The sequence below is a fragment of the Zalophus californianus genome, chromosome 2 (genome assembly GCF_009762305.2).
Source record: "Zalophus californianus isolate mZalCal1 chromosome 2, mZalCal1.pri.v2, whole genome shotgun sequence".
Classification (NCBI taxonomy): domain Eukaryota; kingdom Metazoa; phylum Chordata; class Mammalia; order Carnivora; family Otariidae; genus Zalophus; species Zalophus californianus.
The window spans coordinates 118,600,601-118,622,898 of NC_045596.1; the positions used below are offsets into that span (position 1 = coordinate 118,600,601).

At 36.6% G+C, this 22,298-nt stretch overlaps 1 protein-coding gene across 4 annotated transcripts in view; it reads right to left on the minus strand.

Annotated features, from left to right (window-relative positions):
* Window positions 1–22,298, minus strand: part of INPP4B (inositol polyphosphate-4-phosphatase type II B) — an 808,823-nt gene that overhangs the window by 93,302 nt on the left and 693,223 nt on the right. For all 4 annotated transcript variants that reach the window (XM_027599074.1, XM_027599075.2, XM_027599073.2 and 1 more), the window contains one exon: window positions 11,771–11,930. In XM_027599074.1, the coding sequence (XP_027454875.1) occupies window positions 11,771–11,930 (160 nt within the window). The remainder of the gene's footprint in view (window positions 1–11,770; window positions 11,931–22,298) is intronic.

Genomic DNA, 22,298 nt, shown 5'->3' on the forward strand with positions numbered 1-22,298 from the left:
TTCTAGTAAACTTCAAGGCCAGCGGAATATAGTGCGCCATTTTTAAAAATACTTCTACAAATGCAACAAAGACTCATGTAAATAGATTTAACCTATAAGTGCTGAAAAAGTAGGCAAGGGACCAAATACAATGTAAACAATGCTATTTCTCAGGGCATTCCATTCAATAATCATATGCCCCAGTGTGTTCCCACATGGGAAATGTGAATCTCTTTTTTTTCTATCTTGGTTTCACTGTGGGTGTGAGCATCACCAGATTTATGATAAAGTGAAGTAATTTTTCAAGTATAATTTATGAATACATGGCAATTCTTAGTTTTTGCCTAAGGTACAATTCCATAGTAAACCTTTAAGAGATATCTACAGGATTGATTTTCATAAAGTTATCTCATAATATCACTAATTAGTGTCTAATAAAACTTAGCATTTTGTTAAAAGGATAACAGCAAAAAATTATCTGTACAGATTAGTGATGCTTTTTCCTGGAAAGAACAGAAGCAGTGCAGCATAGTGGTTAGGAGAACAGGCTCTCAACTCAGACTAACGGGGTCAGAAGCCAGGCTCTGTCACTGGACCGGGCTTGATAGTGCACAAGTTTTTTCAACTTTCTACTTCTTCATCCATTAGATACATCGAATTATTCTTATGAGTGTTGCAAGAATTAAAAAATACAGGCAATATTTTTTAAAAGTTTCTGGCACATATTAAGCAACCCCAAAATGTTAGCTACTATCTTAAAAAATTACTACAATAATAAAGTAATTTTTATATGTCATCCAATGTCTGCCCACCTACTAACATTTGTTGCTTATGCTCCTCCTTCTTTCCTATTTCTGAAGATGAATTGTTTGTTCTCTAGCTAAGACCAGTTCCTCTCTCTGTATACCAGATCTCATCTCCTCTTACCTACTTAAAAGTATCACTCAACCAATTATCTCCCCTTCTTCCTCCATTTTTTCCTACAATATTTCCTTTGTTACTGGCGCATTCCCATTAGCACACAAACATGCCATTATATACTCATCTTTAGAAATGACCCCATCTGTCTTGACCCTATTTCCCTCTACAGCTTCCACCCTATTTCTCTGCTTCCTTTCATGGTGGAACTCCTTAAAAGAGTTGTGTATAGATAGTGTTTCTAGTTCCCTTTTTTTCTCTTCCTCTTAACCACTCCACTTGGGTTTAGTCCCTGTCCACTCTAGGGAATTCTCGTCAATGTCACCAGTGACTGCTACACTGATAAATCCAGAGTCACTTAGTCCTCATTCCACTTGATCTTTCAGCAGCATTAGGCATGCTGATCACTCCTCCCTCCCCCACCTCAGAATACTTCTCACCCTGGATGTCAGGATATCATACTTTCCTGGTATCCTCCTACCTTACTGGCCATTCCTTATCCAACTCTGTTGCTGGTTCCTCCGTTCTTTTTGACCTATTAACATGGGAACATCCCCAGTTGTAATCTGTATGTTAATTTCCTTTTCTCTGAACACTCAACCTTTTGCTGACATTATTCAGTTTCACAGTTTTAAGTACTATTCATATGTTGACAATTTCCAACTTTATTTTTTTATTTTTTTAATTCCAGTATAGTTACCATATAGTGTTACATTAGTTTCAGGTGTACAACATAGTGATTTAATAATTCTATACATTACTTAGGATCATCATGATAAGTGTACTCTATGAAAATTTATATCTTTAACCTGAATCTCTCTCTTGAATCCCATCTCTAAGTGCATACTTGATATTTCCATGTAAAGCTGGCATGAGCTCCAATTCACCACAATGAGCTCCTATTCACCACAAACCCTGTTCTACCCAGTCTTCACCAGCCAGTACGTGACCACCCCATCCCTCCAGCGGCTCATGCCAGAAATGTTCAATTATTCTTAACTCCTCCTTTTCCCTCATTCTCTCATCCAAACCATCAGAAAAGTCTGTTGGCACTACCTTCAAAATAAGTATAGAGTCCAACCACTTTTCATCACCTCCACTGCCACCTTCTTCTTGGTAGTCCAAGCCACAATCATATCTCACCTGGACAATTACTTAGCTTTCTAACCGGTCTATACCTGGTTCTACCTTTCCCATCTATAGGCTAATCTCAATATAATAGACTCGGTGTTAAAATTTATGTCATATTAGGTTAATCCCTTCCTCAAATCCCCCCAATTGCTCTTATTTTTCTCAGAGTCAAAGTCAAAGTCTATACAAAGGTCCTATATGATCCTTTCTCCAAGCTGCCTATATAAATTCATCCTCTACTCTCTTCTCTTTGCCTTCTCATTCAAACCAAACTGGCATTTTTGCTGTTTACTGATGATGATGAGAGCACTACTATCTCAAGGCTTTTGCACTAGCTGTTTTCTGTGCCCGATATATCCTACCCCCCGATGTCCACGTGGCTCATATCTTTTCCTCCTTCTGTCTTTGTTCTAATATCAACTTCTCAATGAAGCCACTGACCACTCCCCTTAAATTTCTATTCCTGCCCTCCAACAGTATTCCAAAACCCTCCTACTTTGTTCCATATTTTTTCATATTATTTGCTACCATTAATATATTGTGTAATTCCCTTAATTTCTTGTATTAATGTCTCTCTGGGACAATATGAACTGCAGGAGGGGAGGTATTTTGCCTGTTTTGTTCACTTTTGTATCCTCAGTGTCTAGAATAGCGCCTGGCACATAGTAGGCACTCAATTAAAATATGCTGAATGACTGCAAGAAAAAAATCACTTAAAATAATATGGTACCTGTATTACCATAAAACAATAGAACTGGAAGAAACCTTCAAAATTTTTAGATGATCTTTATTTTACCAACAAAGTAAGGTGCAGAGAATATAACTGATCTGTCAAAAGTTATATAGCCAAATAAGTAAATTGAGGACTTGCCAAGAATCTTGGCTCTGAGTCAAGTGTTGTTTTGTTACATCATAATTCATTGCACAATTTTTAAAGGAAGCATTAATTTTCTGATAGGATATTGGAAAATTTTATAATATACAACTATCATTGAAATTCTAAGCTTATAATAAAAATAACTGTGGTATCTTTTGATTATTTTTTACTGTTTTATTTTTTAGCTTGTAAGTGTACTTTTAAAGTTTTTTTACCTGTAGACCTATGAGTTTTTAAAAGCCTGATTCATTGATATTTCTTTCCCAGTGTAATTCTAAACCTTTATGTGTAGAAATTCATTAAATTCAGGAATAATACTTAAGCCCTTTGATGAAAATGATGCTTGCATCTTTGCAAAATAAAAGACGTTTCCTATTATAAAACCACTGAGATAATTGTTTAATATTGAGTATAAGTTTTGATAATATGATTTTCATGTATGTTTGCATAAATATGCATTATGTCGAAGATACTTGATAATATAAAAAATGCCTACCTAAGCATTTCTTGTCAGGTAGCCATTATAGATCAAGGTGGCTAGGCTTTTATTTCATAATATTGGCCTCTATTACTTGCCAAGAATTATGTTAGGTTCTGGAGATTCAAGAGCAAATCACAAATCCTTGGCATATTTTCTCACAGAGCCAAGTCTAGTAGAGGAGATAATATTTAAAATAGGATTTACAATAAATCAGAGATTCAGAGGCTGCAAATTAGTGGCCCATGGGCCAGCCTTATTTGGCCCTCAAAGATATTTTATTTGGCCTTCCTCATATTTTAACAATCTTAAAGAATCAATTATTGACCTTTAAAGAATTTAGATGTTTCATATAAAAATTCAGATTTACTTGAAAAATCAGAAGATATAGCAACTTTAGTTTCAGTTTCCTTTGTAGGAAGGATTGGCTAGCACTGGAGTGGTGGCCCTCTCTTGAAGGGATATGTATTGTCGCAGTGTCTATCCAATTCACTTGACTCATTCATGTTACCCTATATGCAGCTTGAGGGCCTTTGTACTTGAAACCCTTGTAAAAAGCGTGACTACACAATTTGCAGAAGTCAATGAAAAGTTAAAATGTGAGAGATTCCTGTTCAAAAGGAGTAAACAACCTTTTTCCTTTCTTCTGCAGTGGTATCTCTCTCAACCTGTCATGGTGAGATTCTATTTACTCTTTCACATCATATTCCTTTGGGCTCAGTGACACATGTATGCAGAGTCTCAAAGGTACCCAGCCTGACCCTAAGTATTTCACACCTGCACCCAGGCCCTTCAGTAGGTGAGGATGGGGACAGAAAGAGGTCATTGGGCTGGGACAGGGATGGGGAAGCCGGGCAGGTACTGGAGAACCTGGGAGGCAGAACTATAGGTGAATCATCTCTTAAAGTTCCAGGCATAGCCTCCATTGCCCTGTTGGACTTTATCTAAAACACAAAGATACAATTTTTAAGAATTCAAGATGGTGATTACAGAGCATTAAACCCAGAGCAGAGGGCACTGCTGTGTGAAGGACTCTGTGTACTTGCACTGGTTCACACGCTAATAAAATCAGCTCTGGCCTGGGGGGCCAGAGAAGATGCTCCAGAAGACATGAAGTTTGAGCCTGTGGAAGGCAGAGATGGGCAAACCTTTGAAGGTCTAGCAATGGAAGGTACAAAGTGAGGTCTCAAAAGAGTCCAGTGTGACTAGATCATGAAGGATGAGGTGAGATGAGGTGGAAGAAAATGACAAAGCACCATGAAGAGGCAGGTGGGGGTCTGGGGACTTAGGGCTTTGGAAGATCAGCAGAAAACTTAGCAAACAAGTGCAGTATTAGATGTCACTAATATCTAAACTTAAAGGCAAGAAAATCCATATGCAAAGCTGCTCTTAAGATTTAAGCATTTCTTGCCTACAGTTGCTCTGAGGAACCAGATTCTTTTTGACAAATTCAATCAGGAATCACTTTGCCTGCATTTGAATCCTTGCTCAGATACCTACCAGTTCTGTAGTCTTAGAAGTATTGCTTAACTTCTTCATCTGTAAAATGGAGATAAAAACAGGACTTCCCCTACAAGCTTGTCATAAGGAGGGAGGCAAGAATGGCAGGGCTTAGCAAGTGCTTGTCACAAAAATGTGAATGCAGTAAAGTTTAACTAAGCAATGTGATTATTTTCTCTCTTGATACCTTTGATATCCAAGTTGCATGTGATTTGTACCCCTTCGTGCTTCCTACTCCTCAGCTAAAGGCAATTTCTATGACCCAAGGCTCTGTATTATAGATTTCGCTAATTTTGTCTTATTCTTTCTGTTCTCGTTTTATTCAGTTCATCTATCTGATAATGACTCTCAAACGTATACTCCCTCTTCTAAGTCCTTTATCTTGTATATTCTGTCTTTGGAAAATCTCTGAATATCTTCTTTCAAATACAACTTGCTCACCCACGAGACCTCAAGGGCAGGGTGTGTTCCTGGATACAATGCCTGGCACAGGCAGATGTTCAACAAATACATATTGAATGAATGAAAGGATCTTCTTCTCTGTCTTCTAACACAAATTTAGTGTGTGTCTTCTATAAACTTAATGCCATGAACCATTCTTTGTATAATTGTGTTCATTAATTAATCCTTAATTATTTCAAATTTATTAGGCAGACAACTACTCCGGCCAACCTAAAGTAAAACATAGGAAAGAGATTTGATTCAATAAAGTGATTTGCTAAAACCTTCGATTTGTCCCTATTTGGAAGTTGGGGTACTTTTTTCAGATGACTAATCTGGCATAGGAAGCCATTGATAATTGGTGATAAATTACTGATAAATTCTTGGTAGTTACCAAACAATTATGTTAACAGGAGGCAACCAGAGACAAAGTAAAAGGTGTGAGTGAATTCTCAGGTCCCTCTAGGGAATGTGAAATGCACCTTGTAAGCTAAAAGAAAATTAGGAAGCAGGAAAGGACATGAGTATCAGTGAGCATGAAACTCTAACCAGTGGTAAGTAAACAAATTCTGTGATCTGCATGGATGTATACCGCCTTTGTATGAGGAAGTCGTGATGACATGAAACCAGCATGGGCTTACTGAGAAAAGTTACATCAGAGGAATTTCATCTCCTTTTTGACAGGACTTGTAGCTGGGCAGATTAGAAAAAAAAGTATTCAGAGACAAAGAGTATTTGGCCTTGGCATTTAATATAACGTCGTGAAAGACAGAGAAATTCAGGCATGCAGTAACATGAATGGCTGAATATATCGCTGCTTGAACACACATCCCCAAACAGTTGTGATTAACAAGTGTATTTCAGTGCATACATTTTTTTTTTTAGTGATGTGCCTCAAGGATCTATTTCTGTTTTCCCATCATTTTTATCTATTACTTGTGTGAATGAACAGAAAATGTTTGTAAAATGTGAATAAAATAAACCTAAGTCGGATAGTGGATATGATGGATGAAAGAAAGAGGTATTTATTAGAGTGTACTCAGAAGTGTAGTATACTGTAGTCATGGGTTTACATATCAATCTCTTCAGTAGAACTGAGACAGACCATGTCTTAATCTCCTTGTGTCCCTAGTTTTTCACAATGTCAAGTACATAGTGGTACTTAAATATTATTTGAATCCTGAAAGCCTGAAGGATAAGTCAAATTGAGCAAGATTTATGGGTATCAATGAAGTTCGTAGTAAAAAAAACATAGCTGTCAAAATAGCTAATGTGAACTTAGATACCATTAATAGAAAAATAGATTCTAAAAGTAGGAAAGTGGTCCCCCTCTGTTACTCTGTGTTTGACGCTGTTCCTTTGAAAAATGACCAAAAAATGGCAACAAGGACATGATGGTTGCTTTCAGATTTGTTAGACTATAATGTGGAAAAAGCAAAGTAGATTTGTTCTGTTCGTTGCATAGAATTAGATGTGGGCCAGTGGGTAAAATTAAAGGAAACATATTTAGATCAACATCTGGAATATGCCATTCTAGAAAATAAAAAATGGTTTTCTATCAGTGGAGATGTGTACCACAGGCTAGGTGAAAACTGGCAGAGATACTATAGGTAAGCTTCTTAAGACAATTTAGGAGGTTTAATTACATAATGTTTAAGGGCACATTAAAATCTAAGATTCTAATATTCACTGATTTTATCTTAGAGTCTTCAGTTTGTTATGAAATTGAAGGCATGTGGTCCCGTGCATATAGTAGATGCTTTTAAGTATGTTTAAGTGTAGGGAAGTAAAAGAAAAAAATCTTGTTCATTAAGAAAACATATAAATATATAAAAGCCATGAAAGTTTGAAAAGGTATTCTACTGTTTGTGTTCAGAACAGCAGAGAATGTTTTACTTCCATCAGCACTATTTATATTAGTCCTGAAAAGAGATTTATGAAGATATTTTGTTAAATCCTGGATCTAAAACAAACAAAAAGCCTTCAAAACTACAGATTTAAAACATTATTAAATAAATACACTGTAAAAGAAAAAATGTGCAACTTGAAAAAAATATCTGCAGGTTATAAACATTAAAAAAATGGAAAAAGGTAGCAATAATTCAGAAGACCATCTGTTTAGCCATGATATATATATATATATATGCCAGCAAAACAAACAGGAATTACAACTAAAATGTAAAAATAAAAGATGGTGATGAAGAAAGCAAAAACTGACCGTCATAGGGTTGACTTACCCTGTAAGATTTCAAAATATATCCCAATATAAAACATAATAGTCAAAACCATATGAACAGAATAAAAATTCCAGAAGTTGATTAAAAACATTTGAAGGACATGGGGTGCCTGGGTGTCTCAGTGAGTTAAATGCCCGACTCTTGATTTTGGCTCGGGTCATGATCTCAGGGTTGTGACACTAAGCTCCAAGGAGGGCTCATGCTGGGCATGGAGGCTGCTTAAGATTCTCTCTCTCCCTCTCCTTCTGCCCTTCCTCCCCCACTTGCACTCTCACTCTCTCTCTCTAGAAAAAAAAAATTGCAGAACTTATATAGAAAGAAAAAAAATAAAACTGATATAACATGAGAGAAAGAATCACTAATAAATGATGTAGTAACAAATGCATAGCATTTATGACATCATACATTTGAATAAATTCTGGATGACTCAGTCATTCACTGAATCAATTCATTTATTAATTGTAAGAAGAAAAGAATGAAATGGTTTTTCCATCCCAGCCATGAGCTGGGGATAAAACTGGAGCTACTGAAGAAATGCATTTTATTACAAAAAATAATATTTTGAAATACAATATTATGTCATATAATGTCAAACTTCACTAATAGCTAGATAAATTACAAGAAAATACAAATAAAAGTTACAATAAATTACAGATTACAATAGGATGTCTTCCACATAAACTGGCATGAAATCAGGGAAAATGTTTAAGGCTGGGAAGACTGGTTAAAAGGGTGCTTGTAGATACTGCTGGTCAGAGTACCTATTGCTAAAAAAACCCATCAAAATGTTCCTACCCATTGGTTGGTTTCCACGTACTATTCCCTAGTAGAAGAAACCAGAGTTCTTTGGAAAATGGCTTAACCTAGGGCTTGGGCAGGGGAAATGACAGCTGAACCTAGTCTACCTCATCGTGCTAGAAGGAAAGGGAGTGAATAAAAAAAGGAAAGGAGGGGCACCTGGGTGGCTCAGAGGGCTAAGCATCTGCCTTCAGCTCAGGTCACGATCCCGGGGTCCTGGGATCGAGTCCCACACTGGGCTCCCTGCTCAGCAGGGAGTCTGCTTCTCCCTCTCCCGCTTCCCTTGCTCGTGCTCTTTCTCTCTCTCTGACAGATAAATAAAATCTTAAAAAAAAAAAAAAAGAAGGGAGTAAGAAAGAAAGAAAATAAGGGAGTAACTGGCCTATGGGGGGGCAATCTGTTAGAAGGCCACTGAAACCCACCTGAAAGAGCTCCTAATGGCTAACTCCAGAATAGTTTGAGCCTCAAATAAATATAATAATATTCTTAGATTATAAACTAAAGAATAGCATATGTATTCATGAGTCCACACTGATCTAAATAGGTAACTGTAAAAATGCATACGTGGGAGAAGGGATAACTCTTCCTTATAAAATAATTCCACTTCCAGCAATCAAACTTAGGGGAAAACATCAGAGATGTAGTAGAAGACTTCAGCATTCAAAGATGTGTTATGTGTTAATGCAGTGAGATTATAATAATTACGTTTCTAAAATAGTGGTTTCTCTTTTGACGAATTAGTTTACAGTCATTATAATCTCATTTCCAGAAAATGCTTCTCAGGAAATATCCATAATATAATGATATGCAGGATATCATTATAGTACATCTATATTTACAATGTGTACTCCAGTTTGGTTACAGTGTGTGTGTGTGTGTGTGTGTGTGTGTGTGTGCGTGTGCGTGTGTGTAAACATAGGGTATGTTAAAAATGTTTGATTGAAATAAAAAAATAAAAATTATATGTAATCCTATTTGTTTTTCTTTGCAAATTTTCTAATTATTTTTTTCTAATAAAATTTAAAACTACAGGTAAATTGGGATACAATGTGTATCTCAAATATCTTTATCTGAAATAGTTTGGGAGATAGGGTAGGTAAATACATGACTTTTGGTTATTCGTTTGCTTTATATCAGCACCAAAAACCACTATTAATTTCTCTACTGCTTTGCTTTATGTGACAAAAGTCAGGGTAGAAACTGAAAATGCTTTTTCCTAACTTTAAGAAGAAGACTATAACAACCATAATAATTATTTTATTAATACATTATTACATAAGAGTAAATTATTATTAAATAATTGAGCTAATCAATCTCACTCCAACTATGCAGCATCCATAATCTATTTGAAGTATACTTGAGCACAGGTCCATCTGTAAAACATCTATTTGCATGTGTTATGCATGTTCTTTTAGGTACCAATGTCCTCTCCAAAACATGCACTCTAAACACAACTGTCTAACATGTAAAATGTTAACAAAACTTTAACTTTGAAATAATTTGACAGTATGATGTTAAATCATTATTAGACTAAGGTATATATTTTATTTTGCACATTTAAATTGTTTTATTGCCTGATGATGTTTATAACATAAAAAAGAATGGATGAAATAAATATGGATCATAAATTGAAAATAAAATCACTTAGAGGGCATTATGCTGTAATTAGACTTGAACCATCCACAAAGTCCATCTAGTTGTGAATTCTACATTGACAGCAGCTTCTACCTGGTTTTAGACTATATTCAAACAATGCCTCACATTCAAAGTGATTCACCTAATCTCACCAAATATTTACCTACCAAATAGTTTTACTTTTTAAAATGTAATTTTGGTCCCACAGATCCAACCTTCTGATACAATACAAGATACAGGTAAAATACATAACTTCAAATATTCTGGAACTCTTTGTCAATGAGAAGTTTTGGGCAACATCAAAACAAATGTGGCAAAATTCAGTACCCCTCATCTTAGTTCTGCTAAAAAAGTATTATGCCTTGAAAACCCATCAATGCACAGAACAAGCCACTAAAATGGATTCTGCTTCCTTACCTCATTTTCCAGAGCTCAGCACAGTGTCTGGCTTACAGACGATAGTCAATAAATGTTCAATGAAAGAAAACTGAAGTATCCTACTTCTTTATGATGTAAGTTATGACAAGCTTTCACTTTGATTCATGTAAAAGTTATGGGGCTGACATAGAATCTAACTGACATTAGATCCATTAACTAATAAAACTGATATTGTTAAAAAAAGATCCCCATATATAGTTAAACCAAGTAGGTATAAGCATAATGAATATTAGTATAAACTTTCTCATGTGAATGTACTATGGAAGATGAGGACCATCTACCGTAAGAAAACTTTAGAAAGCCATAGTTTACAAACATAATTTAGAAATAGTTCTCCTGTTAATCAAGTAATGAAAGATTGATGTTTCACATAATTAAACTCCTGATGAAAATGTGAGTAATAAAAAATCAGGAAAACAAATCGGGAAAACATAAATTTAATTTTATAAGTGTCCATATTTCCTTCTGACTCATTTTCTTAAAGTAAAAGGGAATGCAGATTTCAGAAGAACAGAGTAGGACAACACTGTTTATTCCTTCCAAACACTTAAGATACCAAAAGGGCTGGAATAACTTTAATCAGCAGTTCTTATCACCGTAAAGAAATGCAGATATTTGTCTGGGTTTTTGACATCAAAATTAATCAAATTAACAAAAAATTTGACGAAAAAGCCATTTATAGGGACACAACCATAGTTAAAAATTTGACTAAGCCATACTTCTGTGTGTCTACCTATACACACACAGAGACACCTACATGCATATGTAACCATGTGTGTGTATACATGCATCCATGAAGACCGAGACTTACTAATATGTCTTGGGAATAATGCACAAACATACTCTTCTTATATGGAACCAAACCTTCTTAATGGTTTTGAGATAATTCACAAAAATATTCCCCAGAATAAGGCAAAAAGTATTTTATCATACTGCATTCTTTTCAGGAACCATGATGAGATACTCTGTCCTGATATCCCTAGAAGTTTCTAGGAGTTTTAGGAGCAGATGCTTGTTTTGCTTCCTAATAAAAATTTGGAGGAATGTGTCAAAGTAGATTAAACTATGCCAGAGTCTTTCAAAGAAAACCCTGTTCTTCTTTCAAGAAGGTTTTCGTGTAGCAAAAGAAAAAAAAAATGAGCATTGCAAGCAGCTCTGAAAACACAAGTGAGATGCAATTTGAGAAATAGCCTTCTATCATCTAAGCCAGAGCAGTGGAAAAGCATGCTATCAGCACTTTCATCAAAGGTACTGTTGACTCCTCTTTTTCTATCTCATTTTATCATGACTGTCTCATTTTGTTTACTCGTCAGTGATTGGGAAAAAACGACTCCTTACCCCTTGGATGAGTTATGATGGGATCCACTAGAGAAGGGTCCTTTTCTCCACCTTTGCTGCCACCACCACCGCCTTCACCACCACCATCTCTTTCAATCAGTTTATCCACCATGGCAATAATGCAGTTCAGGCTCTTCCCCACATTGGCCCACACCCTATCCTGAAAAGAGCATGAGTATCACTACACATTTTTATCGCAAACACAAGATAAGGCAAAATCTGACAAATCCATTTTAGAGAAGCAGGTAGGGGAACAATCGTAAGAACGCAGACTCAGTGATTAATTCTCATACTCCCATTAATTTGGCCAGACTATGAATATACAAGAAGAAATCTGTTTTCTCTTAATAAAGCAAAATTTAAGTGCTATAAATTTTTTACTTAGTTCATTATTTTTTCTAAGTCATAAAGCAATGACGAACTACTGTGAAATATTAATCCATAATTGAACACAGCCTATGATATTTTAAACTGGACATATCTGTTTTCCTTATCAACACTTGGCAAGAAAGCAAAGAGACACCAATGTTTTTAAAGAATAGCTATAATTTGCATTCAAAATTCTTGTTTTTCCTTTTTATTGTGGTAACATATATAACATCGTTTACCATTTAGCCATTTTTAAGTGTACAGTTCAAGGGCATTAAGTACATTCACATTATTATACAACCATCACCACCATCCATCTCTAGAATTTTTCATCTTCCCAAACTGAAACTTTTACCCTTTCAAAATGAACTCCCCACTCTTCTCTCCCCTGCCACTGGCAACCATCATTGTACTTTCTGTCTCTATGAATTTGACTGCCCTAGGTAACAGAAGTTCTTAAAGTGTGGTCTTCACATCACCTCTAACAGAATGACCCAGAGAATTAAAATACAGATTGTTGGCTCCTACTAAGTCAGTCAGAACCACTAGGAAGAAAGCGTTCTACCCTGAAATTTTGACAAGCTCTTCAGGTGCTTCTGACCACTCTAAATCTGAGAACTTCTACTCAATATTATGGGCTACAGCCATTAATGTCATTGTGGCTGATTTATTTCTTAGGAAGCAACCCCTACCACTAGGGGGCCTCTTTGTCACTCAACTTACCAATTCTGATTAGCATCCATTTTTGTTTAGGGCAATTCATGACACTGAATTCTTTGATTCATAAAAGTTGTTATTTCTTAATACAAAATTTAAAAATATAGTTATCATTATGGTAGCCTCTCATCCCTAGCTTCCCTTTTTGCTCTTCTCTCCACATCATTTAGATGGAGTCACTGACTCCCCAACTGTGATGGCTAATTTTATATGTCGACTTGGTTGGATCACAAGACGTCCAGATATTTGGCTAAACATTATTTATGAGTGTGTCTGTAAGAGTGTTTATGGATGATATTAACATTTGAATTAGTGGACTCATAAAGCAGTTTGTTGTCCTCAATGTGGGTGAACATCATTCAATCCATTAAAGGCCTGATAGAACAAAAATGTGGAGGAAGTCAAGATGTGATCCTTCTTGCCTGATTGAATCAGGACATTGATCTTCTGCCCTCAGCACTCCTGGTTCTTAGGCTTTCAGACGTGGACTGGAATATACATCACTGGCTCCTCTGTTCTAAGGCCCTTAGACTCAGACTGAATTCCACCACCAGCTTTCCTGGGTCTTCAGCCTGCAGATGGCAGATCTTGCAGATGGCATATCCTGGAACTTCTCGGCCTCCAAAACTGTGTGAGACAATTCCTTATAATAAATAATATAGATCTAGGGGCATCTGGGTGGCTCAGTCGTTAAGCGTCTGCCTTTGGCTCAGGTCATGATCCCAGGGTCCTGGGATCGAGCCCCACATCAGGCTCCCTGCTCCGCGGGAAGCCTGCTTCTCCCCCTGCCTCTGCCCCTGCTTGTGTTCCCTCTCTCGCTGTCTCTTTCTGTCAAATAAACAAATAAAATCTTTAAAAAAAATAATATAGATCTTATTGCTTGTTTCTCTGAAGGACCTGAGTACACATGTTAGGTGTATCTTACATATCACATAAGAACCAAATGGATTTATGGTGCTTTTCTTGCATCTTTCTCTGTAACAGAGCTATTTCAGAGCTATTTGGAGTAGCACTTAATGCAAAGATCATACTCAATTATAGTACTTCTTTAGTAGTTTATACATTTTTACCCAAAAGCATATTTTTATCCAAGATAATTTTGCTAGTTTATAAACAAAGAAACTAATTTTGGGTAGGATAAATCTAGGAAGAAAGAACTATAGTTGAGTTTAGATTATTGGATGGTTATCTTATAAAGACCAAATTAGTTGAATAATGTAACAAACAGATATGGGACTGTACAGATACGCATACTACAGTAGAGGGGGGAAAAGTAGAACATTCCAAGTTTAAAAAGTTAACTTCGAGGTCTACCTACATGACATGCTACCTTGGGAAAACCACCTCATTTCTGGGGAGTCACCGTTGGTTCATCTACAGTTTAGAATGCCCTGCTTACCTCACCATGCTGCAGTGGGAGTCAAATAACATAGTCTCTATGAAAGTGCTTGGAAAATTATTACAATTTGGCAAAACCACATCCTATTCTTACTGGTTTTCCTAAATGAATCAAACTTGCTTTTTATGACCTTATAATCCTGGGGGTGAAACATGCTATTAATCATAAATAATCATAAAAATGTTTCCCTTAAAGGCAGATTTCTTCCACCAAAAAATTAAAAGTACTTCCCTTCTAAGGGAAACTAAGACACCAATCACATCCATAAATTGCTTTATGCCCTGCTTGTTGTCTGAGAAAATAAGGTGGAGGTACCTCTGAGGTATGACCCAGGAGACCTAACAAAGCTCACTTCTTCTGGGATGAAACATGGGGAAAGGTAAGCAAACTGAGGTCCTGACATCACTCGTATTGGGATTTGGTGAGGAGCTTACGTTTCAGACCACAGTAACAAACTTACTGGCCCCTATTCTGAATATGGCTTAATTTCCACCAGCAACTGCATCTTTAAAGTTGTTGAATGGAAAAATGAAGTGACTCTCCTGCTAACACCGGGAATAAATTCTGTTACTGAGGGGAAAAAAAAAGGGTAGAGGATTATTCTTAATTTTCCAGATTAGCTTTGTACATGAGATAAATTTTCAACTCTCTTCTCGTTGCCCATGTTGAGAGGAACCTTATATTCTGATCAAAAATCAAATAGTATTGCATGCTGCCTTTCTTATAGAAAGTAATATAAGGGGTTAACCCACTTCCCTTAATTACATCTCCAAGGGCCAGAATATAAGAATATATAAAATGATAATTTTACATTCTACTCCTATATATTGTTCTTCCTTTATAAGATACTTTGGGCTATAGGATTATACTCACAGAAAAAGTAATCTTTGCAGCCAGTTAGAGAGAACTTTATTGACATGAGGTGCAGAGTGAAGTACGTTCATTGGATGAGACCAGCAGCCATATGGTAAGAGGTTAGGTGGCAAACAGCAGAAGAACATTTGAGTCATTAAATACATAGAGGACACACAAGCTGGGAGGATGTTTGTTGGGGGTGAGAAATTGAGCAGTTTCTTATGCAAGACAAATACATAATTCTTACATAATCAAATTTTTTTTATTGAAGACACACTCAACAGGAGACCCCAAGTGGACTCAAGCTGGTCTTTATCTTTTGGAGAGGAGATCCTGCCTAGCTGGTGGGGAGAGAATGCTGAGTTTTGCTAGTCACTGCTTCTTTTTGCTTTATGGCATCTACAAAGTAGATTCAAGTCATCTATTTGCATTGCTGTCTCTCATACTAGTCTATGAGTTGTTTGAGGGCTGTGTCTTCACTACACTGCACAGGGCACGGAGGAAAGGCAGAGAGAGAGAAATGGAGTAGAGGAGAGAGGAGAACAGACATGACTCCGACCCAGAGGCAGATTGAGAGCTGCTATTTATATTCACCTGCTATATGAAATTAGCTAATCTACCTTCAAAACCGCCACACAAGATCAACATTATGGACTCAGTCTTTAGAGGTGAGGAGACTTAAGGTAAGAGATACTGAATAACATTCCACATGAAAATGGGTATAACTAAATTAGAAATCCTGTTTGGTTCCAAAGACTTGATTCTTCCCCTAGGATTTCCCACAGAATTGTGGCACACAGTAGGAATTCTTCTTTGTGAGATTACTAGAACTCTGGGGACAAGCCAGACAGAGGAAGGTCAGGAGAAGGAGTCACAGGAAGGATCAGGCAGAGGTGTGTGTCACTTTACATGAACAAGAGTAGGTGTCAATTATCTGAGACTTGAAAATGAGTCCAATGGCAAATCCCTAAGAGATGACTCTGAAAACAGTCTGGTCACATTGTACCTTTAAGTTTGAAATCAAGAGGGTCATACAATCAAGGATAGAACAATCACTTAGCTAAAAGGTCATTGAACCTGGGTCAAAGGACATAAGTGACTAACATAAACAGAGGACAGTGTCAGCATCAAAACCCAAAATCTATTCATGTGACTGGGAATGGGTTATAGGGAGGAAAGATAACTCAATTTCTAGGAGATAATTATTAATTATTATCCGCAAAATCATTATTTTGAAATTAGGATGCTAAAAATGGATAGGCAATATTCTCGAAGGGAAACCTTAAATACCTGATTTCTCTCCTAAACAAACCACTTTCCATAATATCTCTGTGAAAGCATTCCCACAAAGGAAAATGATCATTGAAAATGCATTCTAATTCTGATAATTTTCACTCATAAGGACAGTCCACGTAGAAGCTTCTTTTTGCTTAGATTGCGAGTACGGCTGGGGCCCACTCCATTTTCTCCCTCCTAAGATCACACAATATGTTTCAGATTGCTCCCACGAAGAAAAAAAAGGCCGGTCAGTGGGGCAAAGACAGTGGAAGCATAAGAATGTGGCTATAGTCCATGGTGCTTCCATCCTTCCCCTTTTCAGGTCAGGGATACTACTCTAGTTCCTGCTTAGCTCCTCAGCCACTTGCGAGGTTTCAAAACAAAACACAATAAATCAAAACCAAAACCAAAACTAAACTAAAACAACAACCTATCAGAAAAACAGATTGCTGGGCCTTTTTCCTCCCCCAGAAATAGCAGTCATTATCCTGCTATGTCTCCTGCTGAAATAAGTAATGGAAAATTGGTGGGTTACAGTCTAACCTTTATTAAATGGAGCCTAACTGGTGTCCTTGACCTTAATGGAGCCTTTAGACAATCCATCTTCTTGGAGGTGAAGGGCTGTAAACTATTTCTTGGCAATGGGGGCACAAGGTCAATGGGGAACTAGTAGCAATATTTATTCCATTCTGAGTCAGGTGCTGATTTCGGTCCTTATTTATTTCGGGGTTAGGACCTAAGCTACGTGCGGGTCAAGCCCGTGGCAATAGGTGCACAGATTTAATGGACATGCCAGTGAGTAGTCAGGGGGTCTTTGCACCTTGCAAAGTGAGCCATGAGGGCAGGGGACATGGTGCTTACTCTGCATGCCACCCTTGCATGAGATCGGTGCCACTGAAAAAAATCCTGACTCCTTTAATCTGCAGTTAACTTAAAAAAATAAAAATTAAAAAAAAGCTCAGCAATGCTTAACTGATCAATTTTTCTGGGGCCAATTTTCAATCAGCAAGAATGTGAAGACAGACTGAAAGCTGAAATGGGGGTTCAAAGTAGCTTTGTTGTATCTATATCTTTATGTACAATTTCCCACTTGTCATTACTAATTTTCGAGGACTTTGATTAGAACGGGCCAGTGAATTAATATGGCCAATGGCATATTCAAAGAGAAGCTTCAGTTTATCCTTGAGTTGACTGAGAGCAAGTGGTACTCAACTGGCCTCATTCCTCAACACTGCAAACCCTCTCTCTTTCAATAACTTGCTGGCTCTTCTGTCTAAATCCTTACTTTACTGGACTGTGGGGTAAAAGGAGTTGCACTTAAAATACTCTGTGGCACAAAGTGGCACATGTATGGCCCACAGTAGGTAGTACACACACACACACACACACACACACACACACACACACACCCCTGCACACACGCATATAGACATACACATCGTGTGGATTAAAAATAGCCAGACATGTGATATCCATCAGAATTAAGGGAGATTCCCCAACCTTTGCTTCCTATTGATCCTCCTGCTTAACTTCACCTAATGACTCATGTAAAAAATCCCTGACCTTTGTTTCCTGATAACCACACTGCTGGCCTCACCCTGAAATTCAGTTCTTAGTCATACAAGTGGATTCAGCTAGTCAGCTACTGTTTCTCTAGTAGACTTCTCCATATTCTCCTGGTTTGGCTCTTGGCCAGACCCATACAATCAACTATCACAGGATCAGGTCTACACATGAGTGCACATTCACCTTATCCATCACCATACTCAGATCATCACTCCTCTGATCAAAAGCCGGCTTTCTACTGCAGCAAGTATCCATTCTTCTCTCAGCCCGGAGGCACGTCTGCAGTTGTGTTGACCTACATAATTCTCCTTATTTCTCGTTAATCTTCAAAATGAAAACTTCCCCAGGTCAGTCTCTTTGCTGTCCTAGATACATGCTATTAATTAGCTCAGCATATACTTTCTGGGCATCTGCTACAAGCTTGCTCAGTGCTCAACATCAAAGATATGAAGGAAACCTTGGCGGAACTAACATTTCTATCTTGACACATACTGCTTTTTATGCTTAGAATACCTTCTCTCATCTTCCATCAATCCAAATTCTCACCCACTCAAGTCTCATCATCTCCAAGAATGGTTCATTCTATTCTCTCTGCTTAACAGCGGGCTCTATGAGGGCAATGACTATTATTAATTAATCCTCTCATTCTCAGGTCCTGGTACTCATCAGGTAATAGATAAATAAAAGAATAAATCAATGAGTGAATGAACGAATTAGAAAGAAGGAAGGAAGGGATGATTTTTTTCATCCTCTCCAACCTTCATATAACTTCTCTCTGAATATTTTCGACATGTTTAATGTGTATCACACAACCACCTCCATCTGGGAAAGATTCCATATCTTTCAATATCTCTGCTTATTTTATGAGTTCTGGCCATTCCCTTGAATTAGATGATATGGCTTTTGAGGATCCATATTTTATACTTAATTTGCTTTCCCCCAAGTAGCAATATAGCATTATTACACACTATTGATGCTTAATTAACATCTGTTGATTGACTTAACAACCTGTGACTTACAAGTAAAAAATACAACTGTAGTAAGTATTATCACATGAAACTTCAAACTAAATTTAGAACCAAGCTCATACTCTGAATGACTGCGTTCAACCTAATAAATGCCACATCATGCTAATGCTTTCAATTCGGTGAAAACATTACATAAAGCACTTGTTTATTAACAAAAAAAAAATCCACTGATTAACTAAAGCTTTTAATTTTAAATTGGTAATTGGATGTTATCTGGACACCATTAGATAGTTACACAACTGGCTGAATTATATGACATTATCAGTTTTAGTGTGTTGCATTCAATCAATTTCCAGGATTGATTTTTTTTTAACGGAATGTACCCTGATATATCAAGTCAACAGTCTGCTTATATATATATCAACATTTCTTTTTAATTATTTATGTTTGAGAGAGAGAGAGAGAGAGCGAGCATGAGTAGGGTGGGGAGGGGTAGATGGAAAAAGAAAATCTTAAGGAGACTCCATGCCCAGTGGGGAACCCAATGTGGGGCTCGATCTCACGACCCTGAGATCATTACCTGAACCAAAATCAAAAGCCGAATGCTTAACTGACTGAGCCACGCAGGTGCCCTGCCTCAGCATTTTTTTAAACTATTCATTAAATTACGGAGATTCAAAAATTTCTCTATAGAAAATAATGTCTCACTATTCACACAGGAATGTACTAAAGTTTAAGAGCACTTGATTTGAATGTAATCATAAATTTCTAAAGTATGTGTGTATATTCATTCAAGTTTGCATATTCATTATACACAGGCAAATGAAAAGACCTGATGTTGAATCAGGCATTGTAAGAGTCAATGAAGTATCCAAGGGAGGTGATGGTATTCAATATGAAACCACAGGAAAATCACCATTACATTAATAAAAATAAAATACCTCTGTTAAAAACACTAGTTTGAGTTGGAGGATGAACTGCTGATTCAGCAAATCCATTTATTCATTTATTCCTACATTAACTCTGAAAAATACATTGAACTAGTGTGTATAAAATACTGTATTAGGTGCTATAAAACAGGGAACTGAAGGTGAATGTATTAACTTCATGTGGGAAAATCTAGAAATTGTCAGGATTTCATGAATATGGATGTACATAAAGATCTCATTTGGGGTTTCTTTTCTTTAATAGAACATTTGTGCATTTTAATGGACAGTCATGAACTTTGCTTAATCACCTTTCATGGACTTTAATATTGGATAAGTATTCCAAGCACATTTCTCCTGAGTGAAATGGACTGGAGAAGTTCAGGGATGTTTCCCATCCATCAAGCAAACAGATGATAGAACGCATTTCAGTTGCCACATACGGAACAACTAGCCTAATACTCCCTGTCTTTACCTGCCCTTGCTGATGGGGTGAGCGGATGCTTCCAATATCCCCTCCTCATTGTAAGATTAACAAAACCAGACAACCCTATTAGGTATGATTAGGGATGAAAAAGAAAAAGCTGGGAAAGGGGAAAATAGTCACTTCCAATTTTAGATGGGCAGCATCTAAAATTATTTCTGTGTAACTAGGACCTTTGTAATCAGCACATGAATAATCAAATACAATTAAAATTGCCACCACTCGGTTTCTGGAAGCTTTTTAAGGCCTTAACTCATCATGTTCTATGTTCTTCATCATGTTCTTTGGTCATCTCTGATGTTCTGTGTCCATCTTGAATTTTACTGCTTTCTATGTTTGGAGATACTGGAAGAGGACTTGAATAGTCACCTCTCAAGTGGATTATGACACTGGGAGATATGCACTAAGGAGAGAGGTCTATAGCTGGGTACTTTTGACTAGAAGAGAAAAACAAAATCCCCAGAAGAATTCGTGAATGCTAGTAAGGGAAAAGGCATCTGACATAGTGCAGAGTCATGTTAAGGTTGAATATTCCATGTTTCAAAATAAGAAGGTAAACAAGAATAACTTGAGGGCAAATTTCAGAGCTATTAATTTATTCTACAAATAAAAAATGAGTACCTTTTCTATGCATTTGGCCTGCTAACTGTGGGGATACAGCAGGGATCATGATACGGACTTTGCCCTTTAGGAGCTTATAAAGATCATGAACACATGGAAGAAACAGATACATAAACAAATGATTATAATTCAGTATTCATGAGGCTGTATGATCACAAGATGCAAGAATAATGCTTTATTGTACAAAATGTTTTAGAGTTGAATGCATATATATATGTATATATTACATACATCTCTATCTATCTATAACATAAAATTTGGAAATAAATGGCCATAATTTAGTGGAAATTTTATTCATTCAGACAACTAAGATATAAGGTGTTGCTTTAGAAAAGTGAAATCATAAGTTAGTATCTAGTTGTCTATAAGAATTAATTACCTCTAAAAAATCAGATTTATTCCCTTCCTATTAAGATCAGGTCAATGGTTTCACATAAAATAATTCTAGCCAGTCAGAGAACTAAACAAGATCTCTTTGAATTATTAATTTGCATAGGTACCTCTGCATAATGCACAGCCTGAACTATTTTCCCTAGAGACGAGGTCTAAGATGGAGACAAAAGATGGCAAGTGACGTTGAGAATGCAGATCATTTCAGATTGCCCCTGGAGGTATCTCTATCTGGCTGGTTAAATATGTTTTGCCTTCGATAGTAATATTTTGCAACTATGTATGCTTACAGTTACTAATTATGGCAATATAAATAGTTCTATCAATACTCTTGTGAAGCTTAAGCATTCATGTTTGTTCTAGACATTATTAGAGAAAGTTGTAGTACAAAATGGAATGTGAGATGTTGGTAAAGAACATGCCAGAAAGTGGTTTATGTAAATCTCATTGCAAAAAAGCAATCTTTGGGAATACCAAGTTACAGAGAAACCACAATTTTTTTCAGGTTATATATGACTTTGTTAACAGGATGTTTGACATAAATATTACTATAAATTTATGCTTTGGCTTCTATAACCTATAAAATTATTGGAAATTTATTATAGATTAATGTGGATCATCTATTGTGCTTATGTGTCATGAATACCTTTTACCATAAGAAGTCATAGCAAATGTTCCCCAAGTTTAAGCATGGAAATAAAATTTAAAATTTGATTTACATTTACAAAACAAAGAAGGGAATTAATTGGGTAGTTTGGAGGGTGGCATGTTGCCTGCTATAGAAATTTAGTTCAACTGAAAAAATGGGTTTGGGATATGACTAACTAATAAGAATAGTTTTCCTACTTCTGCTCTTTGTTGGAATGGATCAGAATATAAAGGATCAGAAGTTTATCTTTTTTTTTTTTTAACAATTTTTGAATGAGGGTAGCCAGATTTAGCCTCGAACCCATCA